This window comes from Lathamus discolor, chromosome 2 (assembly GCF_037157495.1).
Source record: "Lathamus discolor isolate bLatDis1 chromosome 2, bLatDis1.hap1, whole genome shotgun sequence".
Lineage (NCBI taxonomy): Eukaryota > Metazoa > Chordata > Aves > Psittaciformes > Psittacidae > Lathamus > Lathamus discolor.
Window position 1 is genome coordinate 11,001,874 of NC_088885.1, and position 23,526 is coordinate 11,025,399.

Genomic DNA, 23,526 nt, shown 5'->3' on the forward strand with positions numbered 1-23,526 from the left:
ATGATTTATTTGTACATATGTCTACTGAATGGAACGTTGCTACCAAATCTGGTTCTGTGACTGACTTCCTCATACTGACTGCAGTTCCAGTGTGAATTTTAGAGGGAAAGTAAACAAGATGCTGACTAGGTGTTGGAATATGGAAAGGAGTATTGGAAGTCAAGGTTCTTTGTCATATTAGAAAAATTAGAAAAGGATGTTCTCGTTTTCCTTCTATTTTGTTTGCACCACTAAGAAAATGCATTCAACAGTGCTTACCTTTTTGTACACTTGAGCTCTTTTACAGGAAGTGTGCTCTGACATTTCCATGTATGTAGTTAATTCTTTAAATTTTCAAAATCTTTTGTTTAGCTTCCTAAGTCCCAGAATGCCATACAGCAGCTTTGAGGCAGTGAGTGATTGTAGGGGAATGGACTGCCTATTTTAAGATACCATTTCTGGGGGAAAAAAAAAAATCACTGTTAAAAGAATATATTGTCGATTTTCCATACTATATGAGTTTGTTTACAAATTTAATTAGAAATGCAAAAAGAAAAGGGAAAGTGGAATTGCATTCTGAAAATACTCAGCATTGGCCTCACTTTCCTTGCACTGAAGTCAATGGATGCTTTACTGGTGGCTCTTAAGGAAAGCAGAATTGGGTCAGCACTTCAGGCTTGCAAAGATCATGTCTATGATCACTTAAGGATTTTATCAGTTAAATCAGTGGACAGTTTCCCATTGTTTGCGGTTTATATAGGGTTGAACCCTATAATAGCAAGTAAAGGTTTTGAGAAGCAGGATGATTATTTGACTCTGAATTTTTTCATCTCAATTACGTGCATAGTTAGCTGCCTGAGCCTGATTTATTGATCACCTACAACGATGTATGTGCTTGTAACAGTGAGAAGTAACTTGATCACTTGGGCTAATCATAACTATTGGAATTGTTCTCACTTGCATTTTCAGGATCAAGCCTTAGAGCTCAGCTTTCCTAATATAAAAACCTTTTACTAGCCAGTTGTTGACTGCTGACTGAAGGGCTGGTGTGTGCAAGCAACTATGGCATTAAACAAACAGTATGCATTTAACATGGGAGATACTGCCAAAGGAATTAAGGCTTTAAAACAGGACTCTCACTACGCAACAAGGAAGTCCTTACTGTTTGTTCATCTTCCAGGATCTAGAAACAAAAGTGTTTAATGTTTTGGGGGCAGCCATCAGAAGGTTATTTCACCAAGAAAAGGGAAAAAGAAAAGGATCACAGGAAGCAGTTTAATGAGTTTCACATTTTCCAATTCTCTAGGCAGGGTTGAATTGAGCAGGTATCAGAGAAACACTGTGGATATCATTGGTATGAGAGTTATGCCATCAATGCTTGCTCCAGCATTGAATAACGTCCTGTTAAATGATTAAATATCGAGGTTTGAACTTTGACACTTTCATAATATAACAAGATGGATGAAAAGGCAATAATAAATTAGGTTATGTTACAATATTTCATCCCACTTCGTTGACAAGCTTTGTTCTGTGAGATAGATTATTGTTCCATCTGTAACCTCCGCTCAGTGTCATATTTACAATGTTATAGTTAAGGATCACTTGCTGTTTTCAATATAAATGTATTTTTCAACAGATTCATAAAAGAGCCATTTAAAAATTTATCAGGACAAAACTTGGCATTAAAATTTCCAGTCCTGGAGTTACAGCTTCCTTTAAAATTGGGGAATGATTAAACCACTATGATTTTTTTAAGGTAGGTTGTGCTTTAAAGAGGTTCTTGCCCAAGCACATCTTAAAGCTATTTGGAAACTATTCATGGCAAATCACTTCAGCACCAAACCAACCTCAAGATTCTCATCCAGGTTTTCCTGTGTTACAGACCTTCCTGGCTGTCCTTGCGTGGCTTTACATTGTTGCTATTGAAGAGCACTGTCTGACAAAGTGGGGGTTACAGTGCACGCCAGGGCCCACTGTACTTTTCACAGTTGCAAGAGATGCAGCAACAGGAATAATGAGTACTGCATTGATATTCCCTTACTCAGTTACAAGCGTAAATCCATATAAAGTGGTTTCAAGGTACTTTAGGCTGGTCGTTTGAATGTTAGACCTGTGTGACTTAGTTGGGAAGGGGATGAAAAAAGGAGTATGGGAAATTAGAGTTTCTTGTTCTTATGAAATTTCTCAACAGTTCCAGGTCCATTAGCTTGGAAAATAAAACCCCATTGATATTTCTGTCAGTCTTCATTTCTTTAGAGGCTCAAATTCACCAAATAGTTTACTTTTTTGAATGCATAGAATTCAAGGAAGTTGTATATTCCCAGCTGAGATTTCCTTCTGTCTCGTGCCATAGGAGCCGTTCAGGAACATAGGTCACAGAAAAGGTGAAAGTTGGAAGGGGAAAATGACCCAGCATAGGGAGTACTCTGTTCCTTCATTGACCTAATGTGCAGAGCTGTTCTGATACCTCTCGCACCTCAATCTGCCACATCAGGGACCTGGGCAGAGGCTGGAAATTGTGCTCCTGAAGGCTGACAGTATGGCACTGAGAAGAGAGGGTGGCTGAAGAGCTGCGTAGTCAGCAAGCTCTCTGCCTGCTTACCTGCCTAGGGACTTTTACCTCTAGTCACAGAAAGGGGTAGGATTTCCACTTGAATTTAGAACATCTGATCTTCGTCATTGTAAGACTGGCTAATGCCTAGATATGAAAAACAACCTGAAGTACATGGTGTGAGCACCCCTATCCACGTTCTCTCTGCTGATTTAAAATACATATGATCCTTTCAAGATTTGCAGGTCTTTGGGACTATACACAAAGGTCCTGATTCAGAAAAGAACATGCATCCACTTCGCCCCTCTCTCTGAAGGAAGCGTTAGTGCTCTGAGTTCGTCATGGAACAGGAAAACCCCTGCCTTCTCATGGTTTACAGATAAGGCATAAAGTCTCAAGCAGCATCACTGAAAATGTCCTTCTTCTTGTGCTGAAGCCTCATTGCATCCCACAAAGCAGCCTCAGACCCAAGGCAGAACACCATTTGTTATGGGTAGGGACACAGTGCATGTGAAGTAAAAATGATGGGAGTGGGTTGCTACTCTCATCTGGAGATTTGAGTTGCTTGTCACTGAAGGGCTGCTTCTGGGCTCTGCTGTTTGTTGTTTATGGGACAAAAGTCATTCTTCGTTGGTACACAAAGAGGTTGCAAAGCAACAGCTGGTAGTAAGTGTGTTTGGGTGCACCCTTTCTAAAAGTCATGGTCTAGCTTGCTAGAGGGAGTTAACGCTTTTGGAAGATGTTCATAGTGAAGTTTAATTGTGGAGGGAAGTGAAGGGAGGAATATGTGATGTTTATTGGAGTAAATCAGGAGGGCTTACACAGTGGGACTGGGAGCAGATGGAGGCAGGAGGGAAAACTGAACTGTAGGGCAAGGAGGGTCCGGAAACAGAGAAACGAGAAAAGTACAGACTGGAATTGAGGGGAGAAGTAAGCAGCATGTTAAGATCAGATGCTGGAGAGAGATTGGTAAACACTAGAGTCCAGAGCTGGGCATTTTATGTGGCATCTGATGACTCCTTATTTTTGCCTCTGAATACAGCTTATATGCCTGCTGCCGATTGATGTTACGCAGCTTGGCATCCTTCCTCTAGGATCCTTGGAAAACTGAGGAGCTCAGAGGAGCAGGGAGAGGAAGAGGCTGGGCTGAGGAAAAGCTGTTGAGTCCTAGTGTCCTTGAATGGCTCCCACTGGATCCAGAGGGAGAAGCTGACAACCTGTCTCTTAATCTTGCTCTTGCGGCAGTGCTTGGCTGTTTGCCAGCTGGGAGAGTGAATCACTGAGGCTGATACAGACTTTGAGCCATCTTGCAAAAGCTTTTAAATGGTTTTCTGTTCTATATGCACTGGATAAGGCCAGGGCTCCTGCCTGCCTGCATGCTCTTCAGGTGCTCTTTGGGTTCCTAACTCCGAGATGGGATCACATTAGAAAACATGACTTGTAAAATGACATCCAAACTTAGTTTCTTTGTTACCCAGGTGTTCAGTTTGCTGTACTGCCATGTTTTCCTCACTGCCAGGATGGGGAATTCACTCTGTAACGTGATATCCAGCTGTGGTATATTTGCTTCTCACATCACCGTGAGTTTTAAGCCTTCTGCCTTCCACACTCAGCCTGATGGGGAACCATGAAACAGCTTTGTGGCTGGTGGGGTTTAACACTACCAAGAAGTGCAGAGCTGCGTTTCCACTGTAAAACAAATGTGCTTCTCAGCTATGCGGAGAAAAAGTGCTCTGAGGAAGGGAGATGCCCGTTTTGCACAGTGCTGGAAAATAGCTTCTGGTTTCAGGGTTCTCTGCATTTTAAACACAGTGAAGGTGTACCAGTGGGTGTCTGGTCTCCCTGTGGATCACTTGCTTGGGTGCCAAAGGAGTGATTGCACTGCCAGTACCTGCTGCTAGCACGCAGCGAATGCCACACTCTAACTTTGGAGCTAGGAATTAATTTCATATGGGAAGTCTAAACAGGCTTACCTTGAAGAAAGCTGTAGGAGGGCAAGAAACACACAAAAGTCAAATAGAGAAGGGAAAAGAGGGAGAAAATCCCAACAGGAAAAATCTTTATTCGCCAGATTTTATGAGCCATCATGGATTTTGTGACAGTGAAGCCAGTGTCACTTTAGGAATGTGTAACTTTGATCTTTGTCCCACTCATATGCTACCATTTCCAAGCTGATGGGAAGGCAGAATCTGCTCCTATGTAAGATTAAGTCCTGTTGGCCTATTAGGTGATGACAGCTATCTCCATTGATCATAGTATGTGTATGTTAAAGAAAAAAACATGTATTTCTTGTTTCATTATTCTTTGTAAGCCAGCAGCATCAAAGGAACAGGATGCCCTCACTGCTCTCACAGCTGCTGCCTGTGTCTGTGCTGTATATATGCTAATTTAATTGGAAAAACAGGGACAAAAAGGCATTTAGTTCAGGTCAACCAGTTGGACTACAGCAAATGCATGACAGGCTTAATCACTGTCTTTTGCCAAAGATGATGAAATTCGGACTTTTTCCAGGACCTTTGGAGGCAGGATGCTGTAAAAGTAAGGTCTCCACACAGACCCTGGACACTGTCCTATTGACAGGGTGGGATGATGGGGAGAGTTACAGCAGGTTATCTTTTGTCAGGTGGGAACTCAGCTTTCAACCTTGGTTCATCACAGCTTCACAAACGTAGCCTGAGAAGCCACCAGAGCTCTGCCTTCTCAAGAATGAGGTGGTTAACTAATGGCGTCTTGTTAAAGGCATCAGTCTCTGGTGCCATCCTAAACCCAAACATATGCATCAGTCTTTCTTCCTTTGCCACCATGTTTTCTGCATCTTTCATGGGAAGGGGTATCCCATGCTGCAGAGGACCCGGCTGTCTTAATAGCTTACAAAATTTGGGTTTTCTGAAATTACTTGTATATAAATGTGCAATCTTCCACTTCCAGGAGAAGTAAGTGGGCAAGTGAAGGGAGTGGGTGCAGTGTAGCTCTCAAAACTTATGCCGATAGCTATGTGGTTTTGAAGGTACAAATGGTTCAGCATCTCAGCATGTTTTCCATGTTAAAGTAAGAATTAGTATGTGGTATACAGAGTGTGTATTTCACACTAATTAAAGTGAATTTCTGCTGGACTCCATGGGGAAAGAGTTTTGATGGACGTAAAGATTAAACCAAGTATAAACTCAAGTTAAAATTCATTAGAGAAGTGTTGCTAATATGGGTAGAGAGAAGAATTCATTTCCTATCTCTTTTCTTTCTAGGCAGTTGACTCTAGTGGAAGTTACTCCATGTGCAGCCCAGTTCTTGTTCTTCAAGAAATGAATGTGTTACCTTTGCAGTGTTCTTCTTTATTGTATCAATAATGTGGCTGTCTTTTGTTTGTTTTTCTTTCTTTTTTCTTCCAGGCCTTCTGCTTTATCAAGTAGCCCAACATACTCAGAGCTTCCATTCCTTAGAATTTCCCCTCACCGAAATCCTGCTGCAACATCAGAGTCTCCCTTCAGCACCCCTCACCCTTACATTAACCCCTACATGGACTACATCAGGTCCCTGCACAGCAGCCCATCCCTCTCCATGATCTCAGCAGCCCGTGGGCTCAGCCCAACAGACGGTGGGTTAAGACAGGCTTCCTGTTTTCTGTCATTGTAGCAACTTAAGTTATATTAATCTTGTCAACATTTCCCCCCCCCGCCTTGTTCAAAGCAGCTTCATCAGATTTGTCAGACATATTCATTATGTCATAAATGTTTCAATACTTCATCAGCCGATCATGGCTCATTTGTACATCTCACAAATGTTGAAAGTTCAGGGAGAAGGAAAAGACAAAAAAGCCCTGCCTCATTCAAAATTTAAGCTGGGAGGGTGGTGTATCTCTTGTGATATCTTTTGTTTGTGGGGCTGACCCGGGTTGTGATTCTGTTCTCCAAAGAAATCTGATGTATCTGCACTGATTTGAGCCAGATTCTTCGTAAGTGTTACATCAGCGTATAGCCATAGAATTCTTGAGGTGCAAAAGGCTTATTAACTAAAGTAGTATTTTTCTATCATGTAAAGCATGCACTGATTTGTTATATTTAGTTAACAGTTCTGTTAGAATGATGTGGAATTATTTCAGCCAACAATATGGCCAAATGAAATGATGCTGTTGTAGAAGAATTGATGATCAGGACTGGCCCCTTCACCTTAAATGGTGGGCAGTAGACTTGAAATATCAATGCTTTGTGTCTTGGTGTGACCATGGCTATTTCCAGGTTATTTGGGTTGAAGTGAACTCCTGTGATCACTCTTGTCGTTACTCTGGCACGCTTATTCATTTACATGGGAATTTTGCTGAAGTGAGCAATGAAGAGTTTCAGAAAGGCTCAATCTGTTAGCAGTAAGGTTTTCAATACTAGAGCAAGCAGTTTGACATTTCAAAATGGTAGCATTTGCTGAGAAGAGCTAAAATACAACATACTTGGAAACAAATATGTAGTGAAGATAACGAAACTATTATTTGAACTATGGGAAAGATCTTCCCAGTGTATGCAGAAACTTACCAAACAGAGTTAAACTGCCTTTAGCTGAATTTGAAAAATGAGCCATGCACCCTATCCAAATGGATAACTAATTAATCCTCACTTGTAAGAACATATACCTTTACAGTTAATCCATTAGTTATGGGCACATATTCTTATGAGAATAAATTTTAATGACCTATTGTCAGTCAAGGTATATGGCATGCACATAGGGCTTTTCCTAGCAGCACTTGGGGTGCTGTATGAATCCATGGTAATTCTACCCTTTTTATTTTAGCCAAAGTATTAAAAATACATATACTTACATTTTGAAGAAACAAGTTGAATCTCAGAAATACATGTTTTGACTTGTGGAGCTTTGGAGCTTATGATATAGGATAAACATGATAGAGCTATATGTAATGCATAAATTGGGAAGATTTTTGTGACGTACATTTGAGCTTTTCACAAAAGCTGATATGAAGAACACTTCACTATCTTTCCTTTAATAATCTTCAGATCACATTCCTGCAGAATTCCGTTGATGCTTAAGGTATGCTCCAGCTGCACATACAAAGAAAGGATGGAAAGAAACCACCTATCACAAAATCATGTGTCATTAACCTGTGTACATTCTTGGTCTCAGGTACACAACACTGAATTCACTTGTAGGTATGTAGTGCTCTGAGATGCGCTGGAGTATCTGACCCAGCACCCAAGTCACGCTCCAGAAGGGCAGCTACCTTCTAGAGGTGCTTTGCCCTATTCCTCAGACCAGTTGTAATCTCTCTGAAGCTCTAAGATGTCTCAGGATAGAATTTGGTTCCAGATTCTGACACCTAAATTTAGGTCTCTATAGAAATCTGTCTGTGATCCTGGTGTGCTGTTTTGCCATTATAGTCCAGTGAGTTGCAGGCAGTGCACATGTTACATCTGGATCTGGAGCTCCATCATAACTATGATAGTAATGTTTGGTGTTTAGGTCTGTGAAATACGTTGTCTCAGCTCCCGCTGCCACCTTGGAAAGGCAGTTCTCTCCTCCAAGGTCTGCCTCCTACCTGCCAGCCTCATGTAGGTGTTTTGTGTACCCATGGGCTTTCAGATGGCACAAAACACTGGGGTGTGGACACCACAGTTGAGTATGCTCCGTCTTAATGCTCATCCCTTGAGCTTTGTTTGTTCAAAGACTGTACGCACAGTCTTAGCCTTTCATAAATACAGGTTAAGCATATTAGCTTAAGCTTCTTTGTGTCTTAAATAAATACATGTTACTGCACATTTCCTCCAGGCTCACAGCTCACCTTTGATCGCTTACCACAGCCCAGGTGTTGTGCAGCACCTCATGAAAACACAGTAACTTCACTGAGGCATCAGAGATGTTTTAGTAAAATGACATGCTCATTGAAAAGCTGATGAATTTGTTCTCTGGAATCCATAGTTTGTTGTGTGATCCATCAGGTGTGCACTTAAATGCTTTTATCAGGTGTACGTTCCTGGGATCAGATAATCCAAGATAGGGCTTGGGCACTATGAGAATGCAAATAAATCCCCCTGTGATTTAAAGGGGTGAAGGCACACTGTGAAGACTTGGAAGTTGTTATTGTTCTTCTGAAATTCATAGCAAGATTTCTCTTGCTACCCTGACTGCTTTAGGCCAGTCAGATAATTAGGTCAGTGTACTATTGGGTTTAGTCTGTCGACTCACAGATCTGGAGATGGCCAGGAGCCAAAACAATCTGGAACATAACGAAGAGCAGTTTCATGTTCACTACAAGTCTTGCCAGCTGTAATTAATGACTGCCTCAGCAGCACTAATGGTAGAGTGTCTTCTGTCTCATCACTTCACCTTACCCAGCAGAGTCGGTGGGGCAGGAGATTCATCCGAGTAACGCAAAGGGATGGGGCAGGGGTAAGGATTTCGTTGTTGGTACATGTAGAGTAGAGTGCTCAAACGAAGCTCAGCAGCACCTGCAGTGCAGAAGCAAATGCCTCCCTTTTGTAAAGAAGAGCAGGGGCAAAGCTGAAGCTACCCAGGAATAAGCAGGAGAAAAATTCAGGGCTGCGGGCCTTCCCGTTTACCCTTCATTTACCCTTCATGCAATACATCATTTAGTAGGCTAATTTTTTATGTTTGAAGAAGGTAGTAAGGAATGATCTTTAAAGAGGACCGGAGCATTTCTCAGCATATGGAACACTTAGTAATGCAATTATGTGCTCGCTGCGTTTTCTGCAGCAGTTCATTTTAAAGTTTGCAGCCAGTGTTATTGTTAGTTAACCCAGACACTGAGGTCAGAAAGCTCAGGAAGCATTTTCAGTGTGTCTGGAAAGATACGATGGTTACCTACTGTAATAAAACTTTTAGCATCAGTGACTCAGTGTGAGTTACTCCTCTCTTAAAATTCGGTCTGAATATTTTTTTTGCCCTTTCACAGAAAGTGGTGGTGGCTGAAGTAGATTATATTTAATTGAGAGATCCATTTGTAATGTGGAAAAAATGCCAACAGCCTTTAATTTATCTCAGCTCATTTTTTAAGCCATTCCCATTCCTTTTTGATGTGCTTTTATTTTTCTGAACCTTTCCTGAAATTGGTTATGTTTAACCTTGTAACATCAAAAGCGCATTCTGCCATTTTCTTTGGTAAAAATAAAGGCAGATTATTGTGCACTTAAGAAACCTGTTGCTGAATAAACTTTTCTCCAGACTCCAGTGCCATGTTTACCTCCTTTGCATGTCAGTATTGATTCTTTGCTTCTCATGTTTGCATTTAGGCTTCGATTCTGTCACCTTAACATGAGTTACCTTTTTTAATAATACTGTGTAATGACGATATTGAGGTTAAGTTGGTAGCTCAGAGAAATTCAGCTTGAAATTTTGTTTCCATTCAAGAATCAGTTCCTGGGATCAAAGAGAAATCTCATTAAATAACATAAAAGAATACAGAAATAATCTGTTGGGGTGTAGTCCATTAACCTAAGGCACTTGAAGTGGTTTAGGCAAACTTACTTACCAACTTCTGGTGAGCAAAGCATAAGGAAATCTGAACTGTTTTGCAAGTGGAACAAGCAGAGAGCAGAGGGGAGGGCTGCTCACCTCATGAAATGACCCTCTCTTTACTGTAGCATTTGAAGCCTGCCGAGATGGGGTGATACTAAAATTTTGTGGGTATCTGTGTTTGTGCAGAGTTGTCCCTTAGTTAGTGCATGCTTGGAAACTACAGGGGAACAGAATGCTCACATATTATTCTTAAAGGAGAGAAAGGCTAATATAAGTCGGTATCAGAGGACTGCATTGCTCATCATCTCAATTACGGGATTTAGAGCCTATCTGGTCATGTTTGCAGACTCTGTTTGACTCTGCAAACATGCTTTTGTCAAGCACTCTTCATATATGAACTTTGAAGGATGGGATGCCCACATTCATTGACTTTAGTCTGTCCTCCCAAAAAACTGCTCCTATGTTATTCATGGACAAGTAGTATTTGTCCTAAAGACATGCTTTGTCCTTGTTTTCTCCTCAACTTATACACAAAGTGGCACTGTGAGCGAAAAATCTTCTGGTCCTCTAAGCAGAGACTCCAGAAATTTCAGTGCTTATGGAAGTTCAAGCCCGTTGTTGCCTTAGAGACAGAGTCCTTTGGGCCAGGGATGAGGTAAATGGGAATAGAACTCTAGGAAGGTTCTCCTGCCTTTTTGTGTCACTACATAAATCATGCTGGTTTCCATTGCTGTCAGCCTGTCACTTTTTAAGTCACTTAATAATAAATATAAAAATATGAGATCACCAAGCTCATTAATATTTTATGCCTTGCTGTTTTTTGAATGGTGTCTTTGCAGTCTCAGTGGCTGAAATATATTGACCGGTGGTGGCACACTGCAGATGTTGCATTACATTAAAAAATAAACAAGCTGTTTTAATAGCCAGCAGTGTGATAAAACTTTCCTTCTCGTTTATCTTACGTCATTAACGGTGCTTTTTATGTTGTGTTTTTAGCTCCACACGCTGGCGTCAGCCCAGCTGAATATTACCATCAGATGGCTCTGTTGGCAGGCCAGCGCAGCCCGTACGCAGACATCATTCCTTCAGCTGCCACTGCAGGAGCCGGTGCTCTTCATATGGAATATCTTCACGCCATGGATAGTAAGTGATGTTTTCTAGACAGTCCTACAAAGGGAACCACGTGGGTTGTTCCTGGCCTGACCCAAAAGGCCTCCATGCAGATGGAGAAGTGGGAGTCAGAGTAATGAGGATGGAGGGCCGAAGCATCGATTGCCAAGGATACAAGGGTTATGTCAAGTCTGAAAGCAAACTTTGAAAACAGGGAGAGGAACTGGACTGCTCCAGAAAACAGGTTATAAATTTTATTTCCAGCAGGGCTGGAGTGCTTTTGAAAATGTCCTTTTCTGTTCACAATCAGTAACTCACTTTCATCGTTAGGGTGAGTATTTCCCTGATGAGCTCTCTGTTAATAGAAGGTTTACATCTGTGTTTCCATTAGGAGAGCATGCTCCCCTCCTTCTTACATAGCAGTAGCCGTGCTTGCAAGTTTTGTATCATAGACTTCGAGAACACTTCCAAGGTGAAGCAGTTTGCTGAATTCTCAAGGATTCTGCTGTATTTTTCCCTAATATTAAGTGCCTTCTTTACATGAAAATCTTTCAAACCTCTAATCTGTCCCCCTTTCTCTGGAGAAGGAGGAAAAGAGAGCACTCCATTCCAAACTGCTCAGTGCTGCTGCTTTTGATGAGCCAGAAGGGATTATGCAGAGCACGCCCCTCTAGTTGTAAGATGCTTACATGCTTTTGGGTATGTACTCCATTCCTTCCAACAAGGGTGTCCTGGGTTCAGCTGTAACAGTTCCTTTTCTCTGTGGCCAGTGCTTCTGAGAAAGCTTTTTCCAAATCTGTTACTGTTTTGGCATCAATTTCTTGAGCCTTAACTGACTGCAAAAACCAGTTTTTGTTCTCCTCTCTGAGGTTATGGTTCTCCATGGGATACTTTGCAGTCCATGGGTGCTGTTCCATCTGTTCTCTGAGCATCTGCAGTTCAGCCTTTCAGCAGATGCCAGTGGGTTGCCTTCCACTGATGTGGTGGAGCATAAATGATAACCTCCAGTATTATTCTCTGTGGCCAAAGCTTCTGAGAAGAGTGGTGATGCACGCCTGTGGTCCCAGCTACTCTGGAGGCTGAGCCCGCCAGATCGCTTGAGCCTGCTCTAGGGCTGGCATCAATATGGGGAGCCCCGGGGAGCCATATTGATGTGGAGGTTGAAGGTTTAAGGAGGTGTGAACAGGCCCAGGTCAGAGACTGAGCTGGTCAAAGCTCCCATGCTAGTCAGTAGCGGGATCGTGCCTATGAATAGCCACTGCAGCGTAGCCTAGCAATACAAAGGGACAAGGATTCCTTTTTTGGGGCGTGATACACTGGAAGAAGTTTTTGAGAAAGCGAAGAATCCAAATCCTTCTGGAGGCTGGTTTTGCCATAAAACAGTAAGGTGAAGGGACCTGCACAGGAGATTGAATTTTGGGGAATAAAACGGCAGGTCCCTACAGATGTGATCAACAAGGTAACAGCAATGTCTCCAGCAACTAATAAGAGAGAAACACAAGCTTTCTCGGGTGCTGTGGGGTTCTGGAGAATGCACATCCCAAATTACAGTTCGATTGTAAGCCCTCTCTATCACATGACCAAGAAGAAGAATGATTTTAAATGGGGCCCTGAGCAGCAACAAGCCTTTGAGCAAATTAAACGTGAGATAGTTCATGCAGTAGCCCTTGGACTAGTCCGGACCAGGCCAGATGTAAAAAATGTACTGTACACCGCAGCTGGGGAGAATGGTCCTACCTGGAGCCTTTGGCAGAAAGCTCCAGGGGAAACTCGAGGTTGACCCCTCGGCTTTTGGAGTCGGGGATACAAAGGATCTGAGGCCAGGACTGAGAAATAGATACTGGCAGCCTGCGAAGGGGTTCGAGCTGCTTCAGAGGTGATTGGCACTGAAGTACAGCTCCTCCTGGCATCCCGGTTGCCCGTGCTGGGCTGGATGTTCAAAGGCAGGGTCTCCTCTACACATCATGCAACCAATGCTGCATGGAGTAAATGGGCTGCACTAATTACACAACGAGCCCAAACAGGAAATCCCAGTCATCCAGGCATTCTAGAAGTCATCATGGACTGGCCAGAGGGCAAAGATTTTGGAATGTCACCAGAGGAGGAGGTGATGCGTGCTGAAGAGGCCCCACCATATAACAAACTGTCAGAAAGTGAAAAGCAGTGTGCCTTGTTTACTGGTGGGTCCTGCCATATTGTGGGAAAGCATCGGAGATGGAAGGCAGCCATATGGAGTCCCCAGTGACAAGTTGCAGAAACTGCTGAAGGAGAGGGTGAATCAAGTCAGTTTGCAGAGGTAAAAGCCATCCAGCTGGCCCTGGACATTGCTGACCAGTGGCCAGTACTTTATCTCTACACTGACTCATGGATGGTGGCAAATGCCCTGTGGGGGTGGTTGCAGCAATGGAAGCAGAACAACTGGCAATGCAGAGGTGAAGTTCCTGTGGTGCACATAAAGAAATTGCTGGTGAAGGTAGTCTGGGGTATTCCTGCTTCAGGTAAAGGCAAACCCAGTCATGGGTTTGCTTTCGCTCAAGGACCTGGATGCCCTTGGTGGGTAATGTGGGAAGATGAGAGAGTCTGATATGTACCTCAAGGGGATTTAATTTTGGGGGAAAGCAGCCAATTAGCTCTATTATATACTGTTGTCTGCTTTGTAACACTTCTATAGCCCATTAGCTAGATGCCCCTCACCACCACTCTGGGCTTTGAAAAGAAGATACGTACTGTAATGATCATCAGCAGAGAATAAAGTCATGGGAAAGCCAGCAGCAGCAGCAGGACTGTCCTCAGGACACCATCGACTGACCCTGACTTCCTTTCGATCATCACCCCAGCAAAGTATGAACTTTGATGAAACCAGGCGAGTTCAGCAGTGACTGGGAGGAAGCAGAGACAGCACACCTGACCCAAACCAGCCAAAGGGGTATTCCACACCGCAGCATCCAGATCGCTGGTCGGGTTGGGCTGGGTATTGGCAGGTGGTGAGCAATTGTATTGTGCGTCACTTGTGTTTCTTGGTTTCTTTTCCTTTTCCCCTTTTAGTTTTATATTCTCTCCCCTTGTTGTTCCCATTATTATTATTATAATTATAATTATTATTATTGGTAATTCTTATCTCAGCCTGTGGGATTTACATCCTTTCGATTCTCCTCCCCATCCCTCCGGTAGTGTGTGTGTGTGTGGGGGGAATGAGTGAGCTGGGCTTAAATCATAACAAAGGGAAATAAAAGATGGTGAGAAATGGTGGTGACTGTTGACTCTTGCTTGGTAGTACAACGCAATACAATAGCATTAGACCACCTTGTTGTCCCACAGCTTTTTAAAACCTTTGTTAGCATGTTACTTTCTTCTTCCCTTGCTGTTGGCTGCATGCCATAGCTGCTGATCTCAAGGAGTGTGGGAGTTGGGAGGTTCACCTCTGGAATACATGGGAATATAGGTAGCTACACCTGCAGAACACATGCCTGGGAGTGGGAAGTAGTTGACTGACCAACAATTTTTATGAGAATCAGGCAAGACAAATATTTGTGGAACTGGGCAGAGAAAGTAGTTTTAGTCTGTTACCTTGATAGTGAAGGATTTTCTAATTCAGTTTGTTTTCAGTCTCACTGCGCTAGTAGTGTGCACAGTGATTTTACAGTAATGTGACATACCTTGAGCCCGCTTCAGAAACATGATAAACCCACACAAGTAGTCTGGACTTAAACCAGAAATTAATGTGCAGGCTTCAGTTCTTGAAAGCTTATGAATATGATACTTCCTGATGTGGATTTCGAGAGGAATAGGGAGAGATGAGGTACACTGCTAATGCATTTGATGCATGTTAATAAGATCTTTCAGAAGTTGTACATGGTTTGGGTAGTGTTCCAGTTGCAAGAACAAATCCGTATCTTGTATGAATGGACATGACTTCGTTGAAGTAAAAGTATGATAGAATCATATAATAGTTTGGGTTGGAAGGGACCTTGAAAGGTCATCTAGTCCAACCCCTGTCTGCAGGGATACGTCATCCTTTCAGTGGTTTTGATTCCTGGTGGGAAAGAGTTTCTGAATGCATACAAATAGCAGAACCAAACCACGTATTTGGATGCAGGCTTGAATGAATGAGTCTGTTCAGTCTATAGGAAGATCAATACCCAGGTGTATGCCAGAAAACTGAAGAAAAACAGAAACATTGCAGTGCTCATGCAACTAATGGCATTTGCACAAAGGACCTTCATGTGTTAGTAGAGATTGTGTTGCTGTAATCTACATAGAATTACAGCTTTCGCATCCCAAGAGCATTATCACTTCTTATGTTTTGACTTTAGCCCACAACTTCAGCCCATTCATAAAAGGTACCTAAACACTATCTCTAATAAGGATATTTGCTGTCACCAGCTTTAGCTACAATATATTTGAGATGTGCTCTTTGGTTTGTGTTTGGTTTTTAAAACTGAGATCACACATTTGAGATTCATTATAGCAGCAACTTTTCAATTAGGGTTTATTTCAGCGGTAAAGACAAAAAAATGTGCAGCACTATTATGCAAATGGGTTATTTTTAAACAGTAAATAGAGAATTAAACTATGAGTGAATCCTAGCAAGGTCACTCAGCTCACCTTCTGTATTTGATGAGAATGTCAGGCAATAGTTGCTTTTATCTAAATAGAATATGAAGTTACCCTTTTACTTTGTAAAAACTAATTAAAACTATCTTAACTTGCATGGGTATACAGTAAATTAATTGTCATTAAGTAGGAATCTGAATGTCCTATCATTCATCATGCTAAAGAAAACCCCTTTCTTCTTTGTCAGAATTCTAGATTAGAAACAAGAACAAAACAATTAGCGGGAAGCTGATATTAAGACTTCTAAAAAAACAATGCCCATGTTTGCATTTAACAACAAAGTACAGTGATCAGTGCAAAGCAGTGCCATTTGGTTGCATCTTTCTTCTTATGGGTTTGTACAGTGATCTTAAAGTACTCTTTTGCCTTTGCCCAGTCCTGTCAAAGGAAACAAGAGAGAGACCGGTAGTTTCCCTCATTATCTGCTATCAGATTCTCAGCAAGTTGAGTTAACTCACTCAAAGGCTGCTGCTCATTTATTGCACACAACAACCAAACAGATACAAGCAAGACATTGTTCTTCTTGTGCGAAGAAAGTCTGTCTCCTAATTGTGTGGATATACAGCATCTAGCACAGTAATTTGGCATCTCTTTCCTCTCTAGTAGTACAAATAGTAATTCTAACAGCAGCATGCACAGGGCTCAAAAGCATGTTTCATGCAGTTTGTGGCCTTTTGTTTTGCTCTGTGATGCTTGAAACTGATTTCAAGATGGAGATGAGTGGGACAGGCATTAATCAGAATGTAAAATCTTTCCTAAAGAGCAGACTTCTTGAAGCTGTGAAATTCACTGTCCATAAACTGTCTAATATATTGTGGAAGAATAAGGCCAATAGTGTGTATGCTTGATTGTTATTTTTCCTCATTCTGTCCTGTGTGGCATGAAAAGTGGAACAGAATTTTCTTGGCTGCTATAAAGCTTTTCTACAGTATTGGTAACCAGAATCCCTAACCCAATCTTTCCATCGTCTTGCTTGATCTAAAAGAATCAGATGTGATACCTCTTAGTGTAACATTAAAGTAACTAGGAGGGGAGTAGATGGGGATGGTATGGACAGTACCATGGTAAAAAAATGACAGCCTTTTGCGTTTGATACCTGCATTATTTTCACTTCGGGAATACCTTTTACTCTGCTTTTAAATTGTATTCAGTGGAAGGTAAGCATGTTGCCTGAGGTTTCTAGATTCACCCTGAGAGTATTAACATCCTCACTCTGATTAACTTTTGCCTATGTTCACTCAGGATGGGAGGCTTTTTTCTTTTTCAAGGGTAAACAGCCTTGACCTACTCCTTTTGGCATTAGAGACACTGATAGCAACCCAGTTGATGTGAAGAATTTGGCCAGCCTGAATTGTTAATCCAATGTAAGAAGCTTTGGACTGGGTTTGATTTCTGATTTTCAGGCACAGTTGGAGAATGAGGGTGGAGTAGCAAAGCCATTCCTTTTCGTTTCATACTGATGACAGATTTACCAGTTTGAAAGCTAAGGCAAAATTGATGACAAATGAAGTGTTTTCATGAAATGAAAACAAAGTTTACACATCTGTGAGCAGAAACCAGAAGGAAAAAGAAAGAAAAGCTTTTAAAAATCAAGCTTTCCATGTTCATAGCCTTCAACAAAAACTAGTGCCGGGGACAGGTTCAAAGAAGTTTGATTTAAAGGGATGGAATAAAAAAAGGTTTGATGAAGTTTGATTTGAAAGGATGGGATAAATGATACGTGTCTGAAGATTGCCTTATAAATGATTAAGCAAGGCTAAAAACTTCAACTCAGAAATCAAATTCATGGGCAAATTTGCTGGATGGCATATTCCATTTTTGAAATTTATGATGGAGATAGATATCTGTTATTTTAGAATTGATCTTCACCCCAGGAGTAAGATCTTTTCTTCTGTCACCTGCTGGATTCTTGTCGCCACACTCGGTCTTTGCTATCAACTGCTGACTTTCTATTACTTTAACATCTACTCCAGAAAGGTGACATTCTTAACCAAATCTTCGCTGTTGGCTTCCATGCGTATGCTTTGCCAAAGCCGATGGTTTAGTGTATTTTCAGCACTTGCACAAAGGTAAATGGATTTTCAGTGAATCAGTGCTCCTGCATTTTTGAGGGTTTTAAAGCGATATCAAGTAGGGAGCGTGATGCTTTGGTGAGAGAATACTGTGAGCAGATGAACGTCTCAAGTTGCTAAACAAATACTGAAGTGTTTGTTTTTAAAATAAATGCCTGGGCAAGGCTGAAAACTTCAGTTTGGTATTCAGAGGCACTGACAAATTATGACCTATTCCTTTTTATAGTAACATACTAAGTAAGACTGATATTATGCCAAATTAATGGTTTAGCAAATGTCCTGCAGTGTAACAACTGGTCATCTCGTGCTTAAGACTTTTTAGGCATGTGAAACCTAATTAAACCATGAAGATCTGAAAAAACAGTAATTCCATTTAATTGTATTTTCAGTTTTGAAAAGTGGCCGCCCTTGAAGCCAGTCCCCCTCTCCTGCGGCCAGACTCCTGTCTGCCTCAGGTGTTGGCTTCTGCTGTGAAGCAGAAATACTCTCTTTTTACAGGAGTCTCTTGGCCCTTAGGATGTTGTTCCCATCCCAGGTAGATGGAAGGGATCCATCTCTCCAGGATCATAAGAGCTTTGAACAGTTATCAGTAATGCCTGTTCAATCCTCTTTGAGATGCAAGCTGGAGTATTGATGAGTCTACTTGGGTGGTTCTGGCACGCAAAATAAATGGTGTCTAATGGCAAAAAAGCAGGAAAACACAACTGTTGTCTCAAGCTTTATTGCCCAGCCTAGCTTCAAAGGAGAGGTACTCAAGTGCTAGTATTCTTAACAACTGCTCCACTTTTCATAAAACCTATGCACCCTTTCTCTAGTTAGCATCCTTAGCCATCAGTCCGTGTTTAGCAGGCTTGTAATGGATTTCTGAAAGAAGTGGAAATCTCTTTGTGGTGTCAGGTTCAGGAATGGACTTCAGATCCTTAAGAAGTAATTTTTCAAAAGCGTTTCTGCTGGAAGTCACATTTGAAACTGTTCATACATGGTCATCAGCAGCACCTGGCGTCTCAGTTGTAAATACAGATATTTAACTAGGTCTTGCTTATCAAAAGAAAGGGTGCTGTGCTTGTCCTCTCTGAGCATCTCTTCTGGCTTCTCGCTGGCATGATGAGGTCTGTGCCCACCCATTTTAGGAAAACATTATTATGTCCACATGACTGCAAACTGGTGCTGTTGTATATAGCACACTGTTGGGATGGATGGTAGCAACACACAGTACTGTGATAGCTAGCAGTGCCTTCATTTTGCTGGTCAGCGTATGTCTAGCAGGTCTTCCCTGTCCCTTGCTGTTTAACCAGGAACACTGGTACTTGCCTGTCCCCTTGTAAAACCACTATAATTGAGTTTATTCACCTATAAAGCACTTGAATTGTATCCTTAGCCGAGGCAGATTACATTACCACTAACTTCAGAGGTGTTGTTCTCATTCATGCTGGCTGAACAGTCAGCAGAGGAGAGCTGTGGATCAAAGATATAAGTGCGAAGTATTACTATATTTTCTTACCATGACATGTATCTTGTATTTCCTTATTAAATACGTTGCAGCTTCTGAGAGCTGCTGTTTTGTTGTTGGTTTTTATTTCAGTGCAACTAAAAGGCCTCTGCCTTTAAAGACAAAGCACAGCACTAATAAAATATCAAGCAGACACAGTACAATAGCAAGCTCATAAAAAGGAGATAAAACAGATTACATAAAATAACACGTAGTAGCTTTTAGGAAGAAATAAATGGCTACACCTAAGTTTTAAATGATTAATCAAGGGCATGAATATTCATTGAAAGACTGAACCAGTATGGGCAAAGGCCTATTGTAGTGACAGAACACACAGGGAAAAAAAACCCTGTGTTAGCCAGATGGAAAAGAGACTTGACACCCATGTTGGCTAGTTGAGGCCGGTCTAAGCACAGATGAGGAAGAGGGCTGTAGATGGAGATCTGATCACACAGTCACAGCAGCAATGAAATAGCAGCTTTTAAGACCAGGTGAAAATCTTGGGTAACATGCACAGAGAGAAGGGCAACCCACTCAGGTGTGTAAGGAAAATGTAATAGCTGATTCTGATCCAGTTCTGTCCTCAGAGTGAGTATAATTAGAGTCATTTGGGCTGTTCTCCTCGCTAATATATTAGGTATACATAAATTTAAATACCCTCCTGAAAAAAATCATCCTGGGCACCAAGATACGAGCAGGAATTAAGAAAGGCAGACCTATAATGGGAGGCTTTTGGCCAACTGTAAATTATTAGCAAGTTACAGAGAATGTCAGAGACTGTAAAGTAAGCATCATACCCAAGACCTGAATGACCCTGGCTGTCAGGAGCGTTAGGACTCAGTCCTTTACTAGAGGTTGAAGGGATTAAAAGGGTAGAAGCAGCAGTATAGTCGAAGGGAACGGTTCAGTACGCAGTGGGGAAGCTAACTCTCTCCTTGGTCTCAACTGAGATTGAAAATAATTAAATAAAGGGAAGAAATTTAAGGTGATGTGTCTTCCGTCAGGACTGCAGAGAGTTGGGGTGACATGGTAGAATAGATCAGAAGAGCTGGAGATACTCGGAGCAGCACAGAAAATTTAGAAGTGCAATATATATTTATTTAAATCTGTATGGCTGCCGTCTCTTTGCTGCTTTCAAAAGTGTAATCTCTAGTTTTAAAGAAATTGGCAATTGTAGGCTCCTGTACACCCCAACACAAAAGAGTATAGTGGCATCCTGGCCTAATTCAGATAAAGCCTACTGTTTCACAGTCTAATGCATCAAGTATTGACCAGGTAGAATTATGGTCAGCAGAGGAAAATCTGCCTCTTCATTTCTACATTGTATTTTACAATTATAGCTTTGGCTGTACGTATGAAGTGATGCAGCTTTGGGTTTGCAGGTAGCCCGGATCTGAACCACTGTCTCATTGCTCATGGTTGAATTAATGATGTGAATGTCTAAGAAGCCATCAGGTTCATAAATCACCAGAAATGAGAGGGATAACTCATAAAAGTCTTTTCCTTTTGTTTAGCAATTTATCATTTTGCTTGCACATTAATAAACAGAGCTCCCCTGAGGTAAGCCACAGGAAGACAGATTTTTCTTCCTAATTTTCCTCAATCGTAGCCAGTATATCACAAGTGGAGAGAGTAGGCTTGTCACAGCGTGTAGGTGCCTTGCGATTCCCTTTACCCATCACTGATAACAAATAAACGCGATTAAGTACCCTGGTGGATAATTATTTGTGTTTACATAACAGGCGCCAGGTTTCCGAGTCCAAGATTGTCAGCTAGACCAAGCCGGAAGCGCACGTTGTCCATATCCCCCCTATCTGATCACAGCTTTGACCTTCAGACCATGATACGGACATCTCCAAATTCCTTGGTCACGATTCTGAATAACTCTCGTAGCAGTTCCTCAGCCAGTGGTTCTTATGGCCACTTATCTGCAAGTGCAATAAGGTAAGAACAGCATTTTCTACCTCTGTTATATATTCTCATTTACATATTATACACACAAACACAAAGGTGAATGTATACTCACATCTTTAAGCAATTGTTGTGTTTTGTGTATGTGTATTTTGTAGTTTCTATAATACATGTTCACTGTAGCTTAATTTAAAGTACTAAATACTTTCCTTCTTCTTGCTCAGAAAGGTAACCACAAGGGCATATTATTGTCCAGTGCAGGTAATGCTCTATCTGATCACAATAATGGTGTATGTGTCCTCAGGGATCTGTTTGCAGAGAAAGCTCTCCAGGATGCCTTTGTGACTTGAGTCACTTGGGTTCTTATGGCCATAGACATAATGGACAGTGAAATATTCCTGCATTACAGTCATCAGAGGGTAAAGCACAGACATGTGGTTTTTCAGTTAAAATGTTTGGTTAGACCTTCTGGGTATTTATCTCCAAAGATAAGACTTTCTGTGGCTAAATTATCTATTCTTTTCTGTACCAAGGAAGCACTGTTATCACCCAGTACCATCAGAAATGCTGGGATTTCTACTTGGTCACTCCACTTGCATGTGCAAGGAAACAGCTAAAAATGGCTGTTCTGGAGGTAGAAGAGAAGAATACCAAGGGTAGGTTGGGCAGAAGTTGTACAGGAAAGGGGAGTAAACAAGGCACAGGGAGAGAAGACAAAAGCAAGGATGTCAAAAAAGAAAATGAAGAGAAACAGCAATAGAAAGGAGTGCAACTGCAGAACATTCTTGTATTTGTGACATATGTGTATATGTTAATTGAAAAAAGCTCCTTTGGTATTCAACAAAGAATTCCCCACCTCCCCAGAGTCTCAGAAAATATTGGTTTTGCATTTGTGGCACTCAGACAAAGAGTACTGCTGGTCCCTGCCTTAAAAGCAGCCTCCACCTTCAATTTGCAATGAGGCAAAGGAGCAAGTCCCCACAGCAATTTCTTGAGATCTAAAAGACCCATTTTTGGCAAGCTCAAACATACCTCTCCGGCAAAAATGACACAACTTCAAAACCCGGCTATGGGGATTTGCACTTACGGAGAAAATGGGGCACACAACTGGTGTGTTAGAAACCACGAGCCTGCCAAACTTTGGAAGTGACAGCACTGTAAATATTTGGTATTAGTTTAAGTGCTGTTGGGTTTTTTTAAGCATTTTTTTTAAATAGTAGTGCTTCATAGCCCTGATGTACTTGAATAGCTGTATAGTATTTCACAGGTATGATATCATAGCTCTGCAATACATCTCTGCAATCTATGTAACCACAGGCCCAATTATGAAGCTCCATAATGTGCAATATGATTTATGTCAATAGCTGGCAGCAGTTTTGGACCACATCTGTTAAATACATGTGCTTTGTGGAGGTGTACTGTGCCTTTGATTAAGATGGGATGGCACTTTAATTGCTAACCTTCTTTTCCATTGCTTGTAACTTTGGTAAAGCAAACAGTGCATGGAAACTGGCATAATCTCTACAGTGAAGTAAGTCTTCCCTCCTTTTCCTCTCAGCTGGAAATGGTTGGTATGTGTTTTTGACACATAGAATCACAAACCTAAGAGCCATCCCTGTAGACCCAGAGCTAGATGAATAGGTTTGTTGAAGGTAGTTGTGGAACTGGAGTGAGTTTTAGGAAGAGGCTGATTAAGGATGCTAAGGGGTAGAACAGTGAGTCTTGTGAACTGAAGAAAGCAAGGCTTGTGTGCCTGAGCCTGTGGCTGGCTGAAGCTTTCATTACTTCCTGGTCATGCTTTCCAGGAATGCATAATCCAAAATTTCACACGATTTTGAATTAATAATATTTTTTCTTTTTGATAAGAGTATACGTGTTCAACCTGAAGAGTTGGAAATGCACGTCTCCATTCTTCCCAGGGGAAAGGAGATAAAGGGAGAGAGCAATAGCTCTTTCTTCAGTTTTGCAACTGGCCTCTGGTGCCATGTAACTTCTCCCATGTGAACCTGTCTATAAAAGAGTTACACCAAAATAAACAGTGACGTAAGGTATTAAACCCAAGCCACATTTCATTGCTTTAATAAATTGCAAGACTAAATAGCAACAAGACTATGAGTAAAACGTAGTATGTTACAGTTCACTGTACTGTAAGTAATGCATTCAGCATGAGAACTGCTGTACTGTACTTTGCCATCAATCCATAGGTTCATCCTATTTAATATCTTGTCTGCAACAGTGATGAAAGTCTAGAAGACACTTGTCCTAGTGTAAAATCCCAGCTTCTGGAAGCTTGCAGGTAAATCTCACAGAGGTTGCTGCAAGAAAAT

The 23,526-nt window shown here is 41.6% G+C and overlaps 1 protein-coding gene across 5 annotated transcripts in view; it reads left to right on the forward strand.

Moving 5' to 3' along the window:
* Positions 1–23,526, forward strand: part of GLI3 (GLI family zinc finger 3) — a 209,470-nt gene that overhangs the window by 130,276 nt on the left and 55,668 nt on the right. For all 5 annotated transcript variants that reach the window (XM_065665709.1, XM_065665708.1, XM_065665710.1 and 2 more), the window contains 3 exons: positions 5,917–6,122; positions 11,000–11,146; positions 21,031–21,232. In XM_065665709.1, coding sequence (XP_065521781.1) covers positions 5,917–6,122; positions 11,000–11,146; positions 21,031–21,232 — 555 coding nt within the window. The remainder of the gene's footprint in view (positions 1–5,916; positions 6,123–10,999; positions 11,147–21,030; positions 21,233–23,526) is intronic.